General features: G+C 48.7%; 1 protein-coding gene across 1 annotated transcript; it reads left to right on the forward strand.

Annotated features, from left to right (window-relative positions):
* The first annotated feature begins 14104 nt into the window (after window positions 1-14104).
* On the forward strand, window positions 14105-18795 carry LOC146190220 (uncharacterized). The gene is made up of 4 exons (XM_084599747.1): window positions 14105-14245; window positions 15319-15568; window positions 15934-16652; window positions 18628-18795. The coding sequence occupies exons 1-4, from the start codon at window positions 14105-14107 to the stop codon at window positions 18793-18795; spliced, it is 1278 nt and encodes a 425-aa protein (XP_084455873.1).
* Window positions 18796-19074: the final 279 nt, after the last annotated feature.

Genomic DNA, 19074 nt, shown 5'->3' on the forward strand with positions numbered 1-19074 from the left:
TATTATATGAGGAACGCCTGAGGAAATTGGACAGTAATAGATGGGCAGCTAAGGTATTTAAATACCTGTAACTAAAAAGCGTTGACTCACAATGGAGGAAAAGAATTAGGAAACTAACTAGTAAGTATGTTAGTAACAAGGACGGAGAAACAAAGAGCATTAAGCAACAGGTGAAAAACACAGAAGGTAAAAATTAGATAAATTCGATGAAAAAAAAAACAGTGTGGAATTATACCGAAAGTGGAAAATGCAGATCAGGAAGGAAGATTTCTTTGATAACTCAAGAGGCAGTGCCCTACTTTTTGAAGCTAGATCAGGGTGCCTTAGAACACGCAGCTACAAAAAGAAGTTTAACAATGGAGATGACGCATGTGCTGTATGTGGAAACTCCAGTGAAACAATTGACCATATTATACTCGAATGCAATGGTATCCATCCGGAAGTTGATGCAGGCGCAATCACTGTTCCTGAAGCTCTGGGGTTTAGAGATAACAGTGGCCGGGTGAATAAACCGGCGGTGGAAACTAGCAAAAAACGGCTGGAAGATTGGTGGCTTAAAAGCAGAGAAGTGACATAATGTTAGTAATGTAGGAGCATAATTTAATAAATAGAATGATGGTTTAGTGAACAATTCTAAATCAATAATTAAGATATATGGAGAAAAATGAGCATGATAGCTACTGCTACCACCCCGTTTCAAAGGGGACGCTCCTATATTCCATCCATCCACACAGGTAGCACAAAGTGGGCTATGAAGGGTGGGCCCCGGTGGGCTCAATGTGGGTGCTGCAAGAGAGGCCGACGTAGGCCCGAAGGGGGCTGTCGACAAAGCCCCAATGGGCCCCACTAGGGGCCGATGCAGGCAGCCCTTGCGGGGCTGCCCACATTTATCCGGCATTGTTAAAAGGGCACATCCCGCCAACTCCCCGCGATGGTCCTACTTTGGACGGATTTGGGCAGCCGCTTTGGAGGAACACTTTTTTTTATTTCAGTTAGCCCCTCACATAATGACATGGGACCAATGCGGGTTCTATAGCGCTAGCCGCACTTGGGCTTGCCCACATTATTCTCATAGGGGTCCGACGCAGGAAATTGATGGAAAGCCCTAGTCCAAGTTTTCCCAATCAGTATTTATGCACATAATTAAGTGATTATTTTATACATGTCTGCACTTTCTAAACAGCCACAATAATAATTTTACAATAATTCATAACATTCATCTAGCCGAAATGACTTCATGTACATCTTGTTCAGGCTATGGAGATGTGTGTTCTGAACAGTAATATTGTGCTGGGAGTTACAGGCTGTCCAAAGCAACCACATAAGAGGCAACAGTTAGCTATCAGTTTGTTTTAGTATTTGTAGCGCTATTTGCATGAGCGCGAGAACTAAAGCCGTGTAAATTTCTAATCGACAAAACCTGGCAACAACTGTTATACAAATCATCTATAATAGTAATTTAGGGCATAATCTAATGCAAATAAAGGTTGGAAACAATGATTACGCAATTGCACGCACGCCTTCTAGCCCCATTACGGCCGATGTGGGACCTACAGCGGTTTTGTGTGGGCAGCCCCAATTGGGCTGAGTGTTGGTTTTGAATCTAAAGCCCGCTTGCTGTTGCACGTGCCTTCTAATTCCCCACAACGGACCAATTTTGGTATCATGTGGGCCCTCCCGCCTTCCAGCCCCATTAGGGCACATGTGGGATATAAAGCAGTTTTATGTGGGCAGCCCCAATTGGGCTGGACGTTGTTTTTGAACCTAGAGCCCACCTGCTGTTGCACGGGGGGCCTTCAAAGTCCCCACAATGGAGCGATTTTTGTACCATGCGGGCACGCCCGCCTTCTAGCCCCATTACAGCCTATGTGGGACCTAAAGCGGTTTAGCTAAGGCTGCCCCATTTGGGCTTCACGAGGGCTTGCCCAAATTGAGCCCTTATTCATACTTCACCTGCCCTCAAGTAACCTAGAAGGGGCCGATTGGGGCAGCATGTGGGTATGTCCGTTTTCTTGCCCCACTACGGCCGATGTTGGTCCCACAAAGATTTAATGGGGGCGGCCTCAATTCGGATCTATGAGGGCTTTACCACAAAAAGCCCATATTTAGGTTGGATTGCCCTCAAATATCCGGCAAGGGACCCTTGTTGTCTGGATGCAGGAATGTGCTCTGCATTAGCCCAAGAAACGCCGCTATGGGACCTATGCGGGAGGAGCAGGGGCAAGCCTAAATGGGGCTTGCCCGCTTTTGCCCCACCGGGGACCGATGCAGGTTTTATGATGGTTGCCCCAGCCCCACTTGCCTACATCGGACCAACTGGGGCCCCACATTATGTGCTACCTGGGATCCATCCGAAGCCACCCGTTCCCGCCCTCAACGACAACCGTCGTTAAGACCCCCCCCTCCCTTTCCGCGATCTGGGCACAGCCAGCGAGACCAAGGACGCGGAAGAGGAAGGCTGATTCGCCTTCTATTATCTTGTGTGCGAGTCGTCTCCAGTGAAGGGGCAGCGCACTGATGTTCTGCGTTTTATCAAATCGATTTTACCGTGAAAACTCTCGAACTGCAAGAAGTGTATTTAATAGGAACATATATTTCTGTCCGTAGACCGCGTCCGCAGACCGCATCAGTAAAATCGTGTCCGCAGCAGTTGTGAGTAATTGAGAAGACATAGCGATTATTGAGTGGTGTCAATCGATAGAGGGTGATGTAATGTTGTTGCCGTAAAGATAAAATAGGCAAATACGTTAAATACGTAATTATTTACAGCAAAAATGTAAACTTTGTCCGCAGCAGTTGTGATTAATTGAGAAGTGTTAGAAGTAAATGAGTGATGTCAATTGATAGAAGGTGACGTAATATTGTGTCCAAAAGATAATTAGGCCAAAAAGGTTATTAGGTAAATAATAAGAGGCAAAAATGTGAAAGTAAAGGGGAAAATGCTCTCATTAGCCAATGGCTTGACGCCACATTTGAATGTATCAAATAAAATAGTAAATAAATAAGTCAACTAAGGTTACGTCAAGAATTTGACGTCACGCAACCGGAAGTAAACCCGAAAAAGAGCATAGGAAGGGATTGGAGCGTAATTTGAAAGTACTAAAGAATGCAATGGGTAACAAGAAGTGAATTTGGCAACTAGATGCAACCAGAAGCAACCGACCGCAGCATCCGTGCTTTTGCATTATTCCAATGCAGATTCTGCAGTGGTCTTTCATTTTATACCTCTTTTATCACTAGGCCGGTGTGTGGTAATTTCGTATTGATGCTCGTAACATGTAAAATGAAAATATAGCATCTCTGAACTACACAATCCTATTGGGTGCACCCTAGTTTGAGCTACTACGTTAGGGGCTCTTTCAGCCTTACCCTTTCATGAGTATGGCAAGTTGAAGACGGCATCGCGACCCCATCTCGAGCGTAGTTTCGTAAATGCGGTTAATACAGATTTTGTGACATACCGTTTACAACTTCTGCAGAATTTCGCAGCGGCGAGCATATCTTAGAGAACTGACAGGTATTGTTGATGCCAGGTTAAAATAAATTTGGAGAAGAAAATGATAATAGCGTTTTAAACTGCCGGTACCCGGCTGGGCACCTGCTAACTTCAGCGGAGCGGCGAATAATAGAAATGAAACATGCAAGGAAATCAATGACACTTACCCAGCAGAAGCATAGGTATTTTCTTCTGTTTGCTGCAGATGCATTTAAAATGTTAATGCAGTCATAGACATAGTTATTTAGGATGCGGAAGAAAAACGACTACAGTCCGGAAATTGAATTCGACCCCATCACCTTCAGGTCTCGCGATGGTTGTAAAGTTTTCTCTTTTCGTATGCATTTCTATTGCTTTGTCCTCATTCCTGAGAATATTTAGCAGCGCCACTCTCGTCCTTGGCAACGGACGGGATGAACGTCTTCTAACAAGGACAAGGGTAGCTCTTTGCGCTTGCTATTACAACAAGGCTGCAAAGTTGGATGCCCTCATCAGGAACAACAGCAGACAAATAACTTCTTGTTTATCTCATAACGACACCCTGATGTACTCAAATTTCTTTGAGAGTATTGGTTTGAGAGTATTGGAAGGACCGATCTTTTACAAGAAAGTGGGCAAAGCAGGACTTTCAGGAAGCTTTGAACAGTACCACGTCTCTTTATATTTCTGCACAGAAGCATAGCCGAAAACGGTTTCAGGTTTTTCAAGAAAGCCTAAGTTGTCAGGACAGTCGCTTCAGAACACCAACACAGATTCTCTACCCATTGTCCCGAAGAAGGAGGACATCAAAAACTGGGTAACAATGTTAACTTGTAAGCTGTTTTCCAATTGCTGATATTTAGGCTTTTAACAGGGACCCGGTGACATGTGGTGGCTCTTCGAGATTTGTAGAAGGCAATTAGTAATAGTCATATAAATTTTCTGAAACTTCAAGAACGCGATAAACCTCCCTGCTGTGGCTCAACAATTATCTCTCACGGAAAAATACGTGCACATTAAAAATCGGCTCTCCAAACATGCCTGCAGCGCTGCCAATCTATGGCACAATCGTCATGTCGCATTCTCTAGATTAGGATAAAAAGTGGGTACTACGATGAAGCGAGGTGTGATATTGCCACGTAGTGGTGGCAAGGCCGTTGACACCCAAAGAAGACACAGGCTTGACGCTACTGAAATAAACTCTTTATTGGGCTGACTTGTGCCCGCGAAAGAACTAAGCAATTCGGCGGCGGCGATAGCAACAATCGAGCTCGTCGATCGACGAACAAAGAATGCCCGTCACACTCGTCAACGCTCAATTTAAAGGCTGCTCAGAACACTCTAGACAACGTCGCAAAATGCTACAAGCACAAGTTGCAACATTGTAAAAAGATACAGTTAGGTTCAGTTTAGTCGTTCAGTCCTGTACGACTCTTCGGGACCCTATGGACCGCATCACGCCACGCTTTCCGGTCTCTCACTCTCTTCCTAACATCACATAACTTCATCTGCAGCGCCTCGAGGATGCCATCTAACCATCGCGTTCGCTGCCTACCCCTTCTCCGATGACCCTCAACCTTTCCCAACATCAAATCTTTCTCCAGCCACTCCTCTCTTCTCATCAGATGTCCAAAGTAGCTGAGCGTTAACTTTAGAATTTGACCCTCCAATAAGCAGTCAGGGTTTATGGTCGAAAATATCGACTGATCTGATCTTCTGGCCGTCCAAAGAACTCTCAGGAGTCTCCGCCAGCGCCACAATTCAAACGCGTCAATTCTTCGGTGGTCAGCCTTCTTCACAGTCTAACTCTCGCATCGATACATCACAACAGGAAAGACCATAGCACGAGTTATACGAATCTTTGTTGGCAGTATAATGTATCTCCTCTTTACTAGGCGGTCAAGGCTAGCCATGGTTCTCTTTCCCAGAAGCAGGCGTCTCCTAATTTCATGGCTGCAATCTCCTTCCGGGTAATCTTGGAGCCCAAGAAGAGAAAATCTGTCACAGCTTCCACTTCTTGTCCTTTGATGCTCCAGGACTTCAAAGGACAAGACGCCATCATCTTTGTCTTTTCAATGTTCAATTTAAGCCCAAACTTTTCACTCTATTATTGTACGCGCATCAGAGCTCTCTTGAGTTACACTTCACTTTCTGCCATTAAAGTGGTATAATCCGCATATCTAAGGTTGTTGACACGTTTTGCAGCAATCTTCACTCCAACTGAAGACTCGTCCAGACCGGCCTGCCTCATGATGCACTCTGCATATAGGTTAAATAGGCAGGGTGACAGTATGCAGCCTTGTCTCACTCCTTTCTCAATCGGAAACCAATCAGTAAGACCAGGCGCAGTTTTGACTGTGGCCTCTTGCAATTCATACAGGTTCTTGATGAGACAGATGAGGTGAATTGGAACTCCCACCTCTTGGAGAGCGTGCCACAATCTGCTGTGATCTACGCAGTCAAACGCTTTCGCATAATCAATAAAGCAGAAGTAGATGGGTTTCTGGAAGTCTCTTGCTTTTTCCATCATCCAGCGAAGGTTGGCAATCTGGTCTCTAGATCCTCTGCCCTTGCGAAACCCAGTTGCACGTCCGGAAGCTCCCGATCCACATAATGTTGCAGACTACCTTGGAGGATTTTCAGCATCACCTTGCTAGCATGCGAAATAAGAGCAATCGTGCGGTAGTTGGAACAATCGTTGGCACTGCCTTTCTTTGGAATGGGATGGTAAACTGATCTCCTCCAATCCTGTGGCCACAGCAGGGTTGTCCAAATTTTCTGACATAATGAATAGAGAACGTTAACAGCGTCGTCATGGTTGAGGTTTTGAAGCAACTCAGCTGGAATTCCGTCAATTCCGCTAGCTTTGTTCTTAGCAAGGCTGGCTAAAGCCCATTCAAATTCACTCTTCAGTATTCCTGGCTCAAGATCAGTAATTACAACCGTCTTTTGTTGGGTTTGCACTTTCGGGTCCTTCTTGTACAGTTCTTCTGATTATTCCTGCTCCCTCTTCTTTATCTCTTAGGCTTCAGTGAGGTCCCTGCCTCGTTTGTCCTTTATCACGCCCAGCTTAGCCCAGAAGCTTCCTTTGATATCTTTGATTGTCTTATACAGAGCTCTTGTGTTCCTCAATTGGCTGTTGTCCTCAGCTGCTTGGCACTGTATGTTCAGGAAGGCATTCTTATCTCTTCTTGCTATTTTCTGAAAATCCGCATTGATAACCCTGTATCTTTCTCTTTCCCCCATAACGTTTGCCACCCTCCTTTTCTCAGCTATTTGCAGAGCCTCTTCAGATAACCAGTTTGCTTTCTTGCATTTTTTTGCTTTGGAACTACCTTAGTAGCAACTTCTTGTATTATATCACGAATATCAATCCACATCTCTTCAGGCTGTCTGCCTTCTGCATCTAATTCTTGAAATCGATTCCTCTCTTCCACAGCATATTCTGATGGAATTTGATCCAGATCATACCTGAAAGGCATTCTAGTTTTCTGCGTTTTCCTCAAACGAAGCCTAAATTTGGCAACAAGAAACTGATTATTGGTACCACAATCTGCCCCAGGTCTTGTTCTTACTGCTTGTAGAGCGCTTCTCCATCTCTGCCGGCAAAGAATATAATCAATCTGATTCCTGTACAGACCGTCCGGTGAAGTCCATGCGTACAGGCGCCTGTTGTGCGGTCGAAAATGAGTATTCGCTATGGTCAGGTTGTTTTTTCGACAAAACTCTACTAGCCTCTGCCCAGCTTCATTTGGCTCACCAAGACCAAACTTGCCTGTAATTCCGGATATTTCTTCACTCCCCACCTTAGCATTCCAGCCTCCTACGAGAAAAAGGACGTCTGATGATGGAGTGCGGCCTGAAAGGCATTTCAGGTCAGCATAAAATCTCAACGTCAGCTTCTTCAGCAGTAGTGGTTGGTGCATAGACTCGGATAACTTATGTTGAAATGGTGACCTTGGAACCGAAGTGAAATCATTCGGTCGTTTTTGGGGTTGTACCCTAGCACTGCTTTGCCCATTCTTCTGTTTACTATATGAGCGACCCGGCCCATTTCTTCTCCTGGATTCATACCCACAATAAAAGACATAATGGTCGCCGGAATTAAATTCTTCCATTCCGGTCCATTTGAGCTCGCTGATACCCAAGATATCAATGTTCAATATGTCCATGTCTCGCTATACGATATCCAGTTTACCTTGCGTCATAGATCTTACGTTCCATGTTTCTATGTGATATATCTCCTTGCAACATCGGACTTTCCGGTCGCTTCCCGACACATCCACAACTGAGCCTAATCGCTTCATTCGTCCTGGAGCTACTAGGAATCGCCCTTTGTTCATCCCCAGTAACATGTAGGACGCCTTCCAATCTGGGGGGCTCATCTCCCGGCGCCATATCATTAATGCTTTTGTGACTGGTCATAGGGTTTTCCGTCTGAGGTTTGTTCCCATTACCTCCTCCAGTGAATCACACTTTGTCAGAACTCTTTGCCGTGACCTGTCTTTCTTGTGTGGCCCTACACAGCAGAGCACGCGACTTCATCGAGTTTCGCAAGCCCCTCCGCTACCACGAGGCAGTGATCCATGACACACGACACATGCGTGGCCATAATTTTCGAGAGAGATCTCGGTGCTACAACGGAACTGATAACGGTGCGACTCGTGAAATCGAGCGTTAATAAAAAAAGAATACAAAACTGATACGCGATCCAGAATGAGAGTGATAAGGCCGTTTGCCGGCGGCTGTTAAAAAACAACAAATACAGTTTTGAAAAGTTTCGCGACATTCTCCCACCTTAAAAAACATCGCCTCGATGTTCCAAAACAAAGCAACTTAAACATGAACACTGCAAAGTTTAAACACCACAGATTCTTTAACGCGCGTAATATGACATCAGTCCTACAACGTGTACAACTTCTGGGCGTGCGCGTCGCCGTTGTGATGCTTACGTTCCGTCGGGAATGACTTCATAGTCCAGTGGTCCGACGCGGCGAATGATTTTGTACGGCCGAAAGTATCAACGCAACAACTTTTCACTTAATCCGCGACGGCGAATTGGTGTCTAAACCCACACTTGGTCTCCTGGAATGTACTCTGCGTGGCGTCGGCGTAAGTTGTATCATCGGCTGTCGATGCGCTGTTGGTCTTTAATACGCTGTCGTGCGAGTGGTCGGGATTCCTCTGCACGCTGCAGGTTGGCGGCGACGTCAAGGTTGTCCTCGTTGGTTACGTGCGGCAGCATTGCGTCGAGCGTCGTCGTGGCCTTCCTGCCGTACACAAGCTTGAACGGGGTCGCTCTGGTCGTCTCCTGGACTGCCGTGTTATACGCGAAGATTACGTACGGCAAGATGATATCCTAGGTCTTGTGTTCAGCGTCGACATACACGGCGATCATGTCCGCGATCGTTTTGTTCAGGCGCTCCGTAATGCCTTTGGTCTGGAGAGTGTACGCAGTTGTTCGTCGATGGCTTGTATGACTGTATACCAGGATGGCTTGCGTCAACTCTGCCGGAAACGCCGTTCCCCTGTCCGTGATGAGCACTTCTGGGGCGCCGTGTCGCAAAACAATTGTTCGGCGAACAATTTGGTGACCTCTGCTGCGGTGCCATTGGGTAGTGCTTTCGCTTCGGCGGAACGGGTAAGGTAGTCTGCGGCCACGACGATTCGCTTGTTACCCATAGACGAAGATGGAAAGGGGCCGAGGAGATCCATCCCAAATTGTTGAAAGGTCAGGATTGGGGGCAGAATCGGGTTTAGTAGTCCTGCTGGTCTGATCGGCGGCATCTTGCGTCGTTGGCACTCACGACACGTCTTTACGTAGTGGGCAACTTCGGCAGGCAGTCACGGCCAGTAGTACTTCTCCTGGATTCGACGCAACGTGCGCGCAAAACCGAGATGGCCTGCTGCGAGCTTATCGTGCAACGCCTGCTGAATTTTCTGCCGGACGCTTTTAGGCACTACACGAAGCGGCGCGGTCCTGCTGGATGCGAAGTTCTTCACGAGGAGGTCATTGCTTAATGCGAACGATGATAAGTGTCGCCTGAACACACCAGGAGAAAAGCGGTCTTTCCTTCTAAGTAATCGGATAGCGCTTTCAGCTCAGGGTCTGATCGCTGTTGTTCTGCGAAACTGCTGGCGCTTTACCAGTCCCAAAAAGGCGTCGTCTTCATCGTCCTTCGAGGGAGCATCGACGGGAGCGCCGGATAAGCAATCCACGTCGGAATGCTTCCGGCCCGACTTATAGACTAAAGTCAAGTCAAATTCTTGAAGTCGTAGGCTCCATCTGGCAAGGCGGCCGGAGGAATCTTTCAAATTATCAAGCCAGCAGAGCGCGTGATGGTCGCTTACCACCTTGAATGGTCGGCCGTATAGGTATGGACGTCCCAGTGTCCCAAAACTTAGAAGTGTCCCAAAAGATCGCAAGGCAATCCTTCTCGGTCGTCGAGTAATTGACCTCGGCTTTTGTGAGGGACCTGCTAGCGTACGCGATTACTTTCTCCTGTCCGGCACTCTTCTGGGCGAGAACGGCTCCTAGGCTCCCACTGCTCGCGTCGGTGTGAATTTCGGTCTCAGCGTTTTCATCAAAGTGGCCAAGTACAGGAGGGCACTGCAGGCGGCGCTTAAGTTCGTCGAAGGCTTCTCCTTGCGGCGCTTCCAATTTAAAAAGTACGTCAGCATTTGTAAGCTGCGTCAACGGTTCGGCGATGCTAAAAAGTTTCTTACAAATCGTCGATAATAAGCGCACAGCCCAAAGAATCTGCGCACAGCTTTCTTGTCGGTAGACGGTGAGAATTGTGCGATTGCAGCTGTTTTCTCTGGGTCAGGGCGAATACCATCCTTGCTAACAATGTGTCCTAGGAACCGCAGTTCTTCGTAGGCGAAGTAGCACTTCTCTGCTTTTACCGCTAGTCCCGATGACTTCATGGCTTCCAGCGCTGTCTGTAGTCGTTTTAGGTGGTCTTCAAAGTTTGACGAGAAGACAACAACGTCGCCCAAGTATACCAAGCAAATTTGCCACCTCAAGCCTGCCAGGACTGTCTCTATTACTCGTTGAAGTGTGGCTGGGGCGGAGCAGAGGCCAAATGGCATCACCTTGAACTCAAAAAGACCGCCCAGTGTGATGAATGCGGTCTTTTCGCAATCTATTTCGTCGACCTCAATTTGCCAATATCCGCTCTTCAGGTCAATCGATGAGAAGTACCTTGCATTTCAGAGCCGGACGTGAGTGTCGTCGATGCGGTGAAGCGGGTAGACATTCTTCTTAGTTATGCTATTCAAGCGGCGGTAATCAACGCAGAGGCGAAGTGTGCCGTCTTTCTTCTTCACAAAAACGACTGGTGCCGCCTGGGGGAGTTCGATGGCTGGATTACATCATCACGCAGCATTTCCTCAACTTGATCGCATATTTCCTTGTCGTTCTCACGGCGATACACGCTAGGGGCTTTGGCGCAGAGGTCGGCCGTGTTCGTCCGTTATAATGAGGTGTTAGGCTAGTCGTGTTTGTAGTACCTTCGATGAATGACGAGAAGCACTCCCTGTAGCTTCGAAGAAGTCTGTGAATCTGGTCCTTCCTGCTGTAGGTCAATGTCGGGTCGATGTCAAATGTGGGCTGACGGTATTGGTCCGGTGCGTCTTCCAGTGGTTGGTCGAGGGTGAATATATCTTTGAGGTCTGCTAATTCGTCGAGAAAAGCGATCGTCGTGCCCTTGTTGAGATGCCGGTATTCTTCGGAGAAGTTTGTTACCAGCAGCTGAGCTTGTCCTCTCCAGAATTTCGCGATGCCTCTTGCGATGCCGACACCTCGTTCCAAGAGCAATTGGATATTTCCTTCGACGATGCCTTCTGCGGTTTTGATGTCTGCGCTACCTACGCTGACTGCGACCCTTGATCGGGGCGCAACGGTCAATTCTTCGTCGAGGACGTTTAGAGCGACGTGTTGCGTCGAAGTCGTCGTAGCAGGTATGGCTTTGTCTGCAGAGAGCTTGGTGAGCTTGGATCGGAGATCGATGATAGCCCTATGTTCATTTAGAAATGCATGCCTAAAATCACATCTCGGGAGCACTGCTGCAAGACCACAAAGCTGGTGGGGTAAGTACGCCATTTACAGTTATTCTTGCAGTGCATCACCCCGGTGGAGTAATCAGGTTGCCACCTGCGGTGCGAATCAGCAGGCCATCCCAAGTGGTGGTAACTTTCCAAGGCTAAGAGGCTAACAGTCCACTGATGACTGAATAGTCAGCTCCGGTGTCTACTAGGGCAGTGACTCTACGACCGTCGACATCAACTTCAAGATCGCTTATTCGTGTCCTCGCATTGCACGTGGGCCTTGGTGTCCGATCTGGGCTCCGTCGTTTCTTCAGGTCATGGCCGGGCATACCGTTGTTACTTCGCTGGGCGGTGGTGTCGGCTTGCACTCTCGCCGTGTTGTCGTCGATGTCGTATGGAGCGGCGATGAAATGGCTGCGTCGTCGTTAGTGGTCGTCGGCGGCGGAGGACCTTCGTCTTTTCGTCGTTGAGCAACCTAACCTCCAAAGGTGCTGCCTTTAGTTTCCCCTAAGGGGGTTAGGAGACCGTCCTTGCAAGTAACCGCGGCCCGGCGACGCAAATCGGGCAATGTACGGCGATGGGGAGCATGACAGACGCCTTGGCGACGAGTGCGCTCGCTAGGATGGGGTCAGGGGCGTCGAGACTCGACAGCGAAGCCACGGAGGCCGATCCGCCTGTACGGGCAGTGATGGAGGATGTGTCCTGCCTCACCACAATGAAAGCAGAGCGGTCGGTTGTTAGATGTCCTCCAGGCGTCGCATTTCCTTGGGCTTGAAGATCGTTCGTAGACTTGGAGGGCGGGGGCCAATGGGCGGCTTTCGGGGGCAGGATGGTAGAGACGAGCGCTTGGGAGGTCGCGTCGGCTTGGGAGGTTGCGTCGGGGTGTACGACGACGTAATGCAGCACCATAGTTCATCGCTGCTGATTCATGCACTGAAGCCGTCGTAGTCGTCGCTTGAGGAACGCCCAGTGCCTGCTGCACTTCTTCACGGACGACGTCCGCGAGCGTCGCAACCTGGGGTTGTTGCGACGATGGCAGCAATCGGCGGAGCTCCTCTCGCACAATCTCCCGGATGAGGCCCCGAAGGTTCTCTCCGCTTGCAGATGCGCTTCGGTAGTGGCTTGAGTTGTCTGGTTGAAGTGGTCGCTCGCAGTGGCGCATCCGGGTGTCCAACGTCTTCTCGATGGTCGATGCTTCACTTTCAAATTCTTCCACAGTTTTCGGCGGGTTCCGGACTGTATCAGGCACGTGTATGACGGTGCGTGTCGGCCGCTGACATGCGCGGTGCGAGCTGCCTGTTATCACTTGCGGGTTATATAATCGGCACGCTCCAATAAACGTACGCTCTTCTTGTTCTGGACATCACGCTGTGGCCACTTTCTTTCCAACACGGATACATGGTGTCAGAAGTGGCTGAGACGATTTAGCTACACCGACGGCGGACGGAGCATGGAACGGCTTGTCGCACCGGAACCGCTGCGTCTGGCAGGGAACGTCTCGGCATCATGGAAGCGTTTCAAGCAGAAATTTGAGATTTTCCTGCAAGCGTCGGCAGTCAAGGACCAACCGAGAAGTGAGGCTTCGAAAGCTGCGCTCCTGCTGAGCATCGCCGGTGACGAGGCACTCGATGTGTTCAACAATTTCAAGTTCGAGTCGGGCGAGAACAAGGATGACTAGAGCACCTTGATACGAAAGTTCGACGCCTACTGCACAGAGGTGAGCAACGAAGTGCATGAGCGGTACATTTTTCGCACGAGGAACCAAGCGGAAGGAGAGCCATTCGAAAAATTTTTACGTGACTTGAAGAAGCAAGCTTCACAATGTAACTTTGGGACGTTACACGACTCATTGGTAAGAGACCAGATCGTCTTTGGTACCAACAGTCCTATGATTACGAGAGAAGATGCTTCAAGAGAAAGGATTGACGTTGGAAAAAGCGGAGGAGATCTGCAAAATTGCAGAATCAGTAGCACAACAAAAAGAGGTGTGGCGTAAAGAAGAGGGTTGTGTGGATTTTGTTTCAAGGCGCACAGACTTGCAGCATTTGGTAAAAAGTGCTACGTGTGTGGTAGGTTTCATCACTTTGCTATCTGCTGTAGGAAGTCAAAAGAAGTTGGCGGAGTCGGACAGACTTCCGGAGAACGACTTTGACGTACTGGACGTAGGAATTGAATGTGGCACGAATGAGTGGACTGTAAATGCTGAAGTCGGTGGTCAGGAGATTGCCTTCAAAATAGACACAGGGGCGCAAGCGAGCCTCTTACCGTTTTCAGTCTATCGAAAACTGCCATCAGCTGGAGCACTAACTCCGACGAGCACAGTACTACGGGCATATAACGGCGGCGTTATTACGTGCTTTGGGACAGTGTCGGAAACTGTTCGCGTTGGAAATTCCCACACGGTAGTGAAACTTTTCATTCTGAAAAACGGTTGTCAGCCTATACCCGGACTGGACGCCAGTGAAGCCTTGGGACTGGTTCAGCGTACCGTGAATGTTATAAATACGTCTCCTACAGAAGGTTCTCAAGAATTTCAGGCATATTTTCGAAGGACTTGGTTGCTTGAAGCAGCCATATCACATGGTCCTGGAACCTGGAGCAGTACCGGTCGTGCAGCCAGCCCGCCGGGTTCCTTTGGCGCTGGAGAAGCCTCTCAAAAAAGAACTCGAAAGAATGGAACGAGCTGGCATCGTTGTGAAAGTGAAGGAGCCTACTGACTGGGTAAGTCCACTGGTTGTCGTCAAGAAAAAAGATGGCGGTTTGCGAGTTTGTTTGGATCCCAGGCAGATCAATCGGCACGTTAAGAGGCAGCATTTTCCCCTCCCGAGACGCGAAGACTTGGAAGCTAAGTTGGCGGGTGCGAAATACTTCAGTTGCTTGGATGCTAACTCGGGGTACCACCAGATACCACTAGACGAAGAAACGTCAAGGATATGTACTTTCTCGTCACCCTTTGGGAGGTACCGATTTTTGCTGTTGCCGTTTGGAATATCATCTGCACCGGAAGTGTTTCACCAAACAATGATTCAAGTTCTGGACAGGCTGCCAGGCGTGCTAGTATATATTGATGACATTCTGGTGTGGGGCTCAACGAGACAAGATCCCGGCGACCGACTAGTAGCTGTCCTGAAAGCTGTCGAAAAAGCGGGGTTGACTTTCAATGCACAGAAGTGCAAGTTCAATGTGACCGAAGTAAAGTTCCTCGGTGACATAATAACCGGAAATGGCATATCTCCTAACGCACAGCTCGTTAAAACAATGATTGACATGCCAGAACCAACAAGCAAAGCGGAAGTTCAACGTATGCTGGGTGTCCTCAACTATTTTGGGAAGTTCGTGCCGCGGCTGTCGGAAAGAACGGCGTTATTAAGGGATCTTATCAAATGTCGCTCCGATTTTCAGTGGACTGAAAACCACGCTAAAGAGTGGAAAAACGTAACACAAGTTTTGACTACCGCTCCCGTGCTCGCAATCTTTGACGCTCGAAGGGACACAAAGATTACATGCGACGCTTCGCGGAACGGGGTAGGGACGGCCCTTCTGCAACGACATTATGATGAATGGCGACCCGTGGCATACGCATCCCGTGTTCTAACACAAGCAGAGCAGAGGTATGCTTAAATTGAAAAGGAGGCCCTTGGCATTTGCTTTGGTTGCGAAAAGTTCCATCAGTTTGTCTACGGGCGACAACTGCTAATAGAAACTGACCATAAGCCACTCTTATCAATTGCGGAAAAGGCAATCGATGACATGCCACCTCGACTGCAAAGACTTTTTTGCGCTTGTTTATGTAGGACTTCTCTTTGCAGTACATTCCCGGCAAGAACTTGGTTCTAGCTGATATGTTATCACGATCAACGGCTGCTGATGGCAGCAGCAGCAGCCGCCAAAACACTGGCATGGATGAAGTGGAAATTCACCCAGTCGAATCCCTGGGTTATATGGTGACGCCAACGACGCAGCGCGAACTGCAGAGAGAAACTGCGTGCGACGTCTATCTGCAAGCCGTGGTGCAAAGTCTGTCAAGGGGACAACCAGTGGAAGGTGAACTCAAGCCTTTTACACAAGACCTTTCTGTGGTTAATGGAATACTTTTTAAAGGCTCCAAAGTGGTCGTACCAAAGAGCATGCGAAAGAAAATTCTGTCTAGAATTCATGGGGGCACCTTGGCATGCAAAAATGTAAAGAGAGGGCACGTCGTCTTGTTTTCTGGCCGGGCCTTAACAGTGAGATTGTTTCTCTGGCAGCTAGCTGTCCAACCTGCAGGAAATTCGCTTACGCGCACGCAAAAGAACCACTCCTTATGCGGCCAACTCCCCGATGTGCATGGTATTGGGTGGGAGTGGACATCTTTTTCTTTGCTGCAGACTCGTACTTGGTTGCTTACGATGCATTTTCTAACTTTCCAGAGGTGCAGCAACTTCAGGACACTAGTGCAAGGGCTACAATTGCTGCACTCAGCGCTATCTTCGCAAGATATGGCGTTCCACTAGAAGTGTGCACGGACAATGGTCCTCAATTTTCGAGCCACGAGTTTGCTGTATTTGCAAAAAACTATGACTTTACGCATGTGACTTCGAGTCCCCATTATCCTCAGTCAAATGGGCTGGCTGAAAAAGGTGTGCAGGTTGTCAAACGCATCTTGAAGAAAACCCAGGATTCCGGGGACGATTTCTGGCAAGGCCTGCTGGCCTATCGGTCAGCACCACTCGAAGACGGCCGATCCCCGGGGGAACTTTTGCAAGGAAGACGCCTGCGAGTCAACCTTCCCGACTTTGAAGAAGTGCCGCGCAGCAAGGTAGAGAAGCATCGCCAGAAATCGCAGGGCAAACCGTTGCCGAAGCTTTCTCGAGGCGACGTGGTAAGGCTGCGAGGAACTACAACGTGGGACCGGAAGGCGAGGGTCGTAGGCGCTCCTTCTCCATGGTCGTACCAGCTTCTAACGGAAGATGGACGAGTTCTGCGACGTAACCGGCGACATCTCGTAGAGACGCGAGAGCGGTATGCCGAGACTGACAGTGACGACAGTGGCGACACCAGTAGGCCAATCGACAACCCCCGGCATAGCCTCCTTTATACTCTCTGTGCCTGTCAACGCGCCGCGCGAACAATAGAGCGGCGCCGTCGGGTAAAGTTGCGCGGCGCTGCCGCTCCCCTCGCTGAGGGCGCCACTGACGTAGGGGTCGAGGCGCACGAGTCGCACGGGTACGAATGTCGGCGCGGGGCGGGAGCGCTGTTATTCGCTAGTAGGATAACTGTTCCTAAGCATGAATCGTGCATATTCAACATATTTACTTGTAAGGACGACATCCACTAAGCACAAGTGATCATGATACTTGTTAGGCAATATCACCAACGCTGTATGATATTTTATGTCAGGCAGTTTCAAGAAATTGCGCATGGCTCGAATATCTGCATGACTGCTCCGCTAGCGCCAATGGTGATAGGAAAATTACAATGCTAGTCTACACTGCTATAAAGCAAAATTTAAGAAGAACGGCACCAGCATTTATTTACACATTTCACAACAGCAGTTCTGCTACAAGAGTACCATGTAGAAGTGGTGTGATGAATAGTTGCCACAAGTATGGAAAAATGTTCACAGTGCCTTCTGTCACTAATAGCACTTCAGAAGCCAGCTTGATTTACAGATGATTCGAACAACTACATCGCAGTATGCCATTGCGATCTGTAAGAACAAGTTTGGTATCAGCTGTTTCTTTCAATGATTCAGTGCGTCGTACAAACGTTTTTATTTTTTCTTAACTTGAAAAACAAGGAAAGCCAAATATACGCGTTGCATCTTTCTGTTTCGATAACTCCAAAATAATCAGCACAGTAGGACAAGCTTGTGTTTTTTTTTTTTTTTTTCACAGAATTGCGCAGTTAGCGAAACAAAAAATACTGCACTAGAGCACATGTAACATACCACACAGACGAGTTCAGCAGGGAAGAAGTTAGCATCGCAGTCCAGAAAATACACGTGCACATTTAATATTATTATTACCTTACTGACGCGTAATAAAAATACTTCTGCTGTCATTATTTTTCACAGGCCTTAACGTCGTTGAGTACGAGTTTTGCGGTTTCCGATGCTAGAAAGGGACAGCGATTTAGTTGACAAGGAAAACTAATATAGGCTTTACACGATTCGGTTTAACTCACTTTAAAGTAGACATCTTCACAATAGATATATTTTGTGTTTCTATTTTGTCCCCAAATTTCGTAATTATAGCATAATGCAAAAAAAAAAAAAACTTCGCGGGCGTACATATAACACACTACGTAGACGAGCTAGGCCGGGAAGCAGCTAGCATTGCAGTCCAGAAAGCACAGGTGCACACCTAACACTACTATTGCAGTATTGACGCTTAATAAACACAGTGTTTGGTGCTGTCACTATTTTTTACAAGCCTCAAAGCAGTTGAATACTACGCAGCGATCGCCGGAAGGATAAAGCAAAGCTGGCACTTACCAATTAGTGCAATGCTGTATTCCTGCAGCACCCGATGGCTAATAAAAGTAGAAGCATGACCTTACACACTGAAAAATAGTCCACGAAACAGCGAGGAAGCGGCAGCGCGTGGCTATCCGGACGCTTTGCAAACCCGGCACTCGCCTGGCGAGGGCGACCCTACGTCGCTGTCGCCGTCTCTCAGCAGCCAGCGGCGTAACTTGTCAACGGGGGAGGAGCGGCGACGACGGCCGCAGAGCGCGGAGTTGCCAGGCACAGAGTGTATAAAGGAGGCTATGCCCCCGGGTACCTGCCTCGCCTTCATCGAAAAGCTGCCGCCGAGGCCGGGATTCGATCCCGCGTCCTTGAAAACAGTAGTCGAGCGCCGTAACCACTGCGCCACCCCGGCGGGGGGCATTGCTTCGGTTTGTGCTTGCGATTACACTTTCTACACTGCCATTGCTCCCTGTGGCACTTGGGCTCTTTCTGTGCATGACGAGTTCTGCGACGTAACCGGCGACATCTCGTAGAGACGCGAGAGCGGTATGCCGAGACGGACAGTGACGACGGTGTCGACACAAGTAGGCCAATCGACAACCCCCGGGTACCTGCCTCGCCTTCGTCACCTGGTACCTGCCTCGCATCGCAGGCCTCGGGAGGACCACAAAGGACTGCTGGGGAACCAACGTGCGCGGCCAATACAGCGGGAAGCGAGCTTCCGGGTGCCTTGAAGCCACCAGTATTAAGGAGGTCGTCCCGGAACAGGCGGGCCCCGCAACGCCTGTGCTATGACGAGGAATTTAACCAGTGCGCTTAACTAATCCCTGTTACTGCATGTTTTTGTTTGTTCCCGCGAAAAGATGTATCAGGCACGTGTATGACGGTGCGTGTCGGCCGCTGACATGCGCGGTGCGAGCTGCCTGTTATCATTTGCGGGTTATATAATCGGCACGCTTCAATAAACGTACGCTCTTCTTGTTCTGGACATCACGCTGTGGCCACGTTCTTTCCAACACGGATACACGGACAAGCCCTGCAAAAAGCGACTCTTTAATGCCTCGCATTAAGAATTTCACTCTCTCACCTTCGGTCATGT

Source organism: Amblyomma maculatum, chromosome 4 (genome assembly GCF_055883805.1).
Source record: "Amblyomma maculatum isolate TAMU_Amacu chromosome 4, ASM5588380v1, whole genome shotgun sequence".
Taxonomy (NCBI): domain Eukaryota; kingdom Metazoa; phylum Arthropoda; class Arachnida; order Ixodida; family Ixodidae; genus Amblyomma; species Amblyomma maculatum.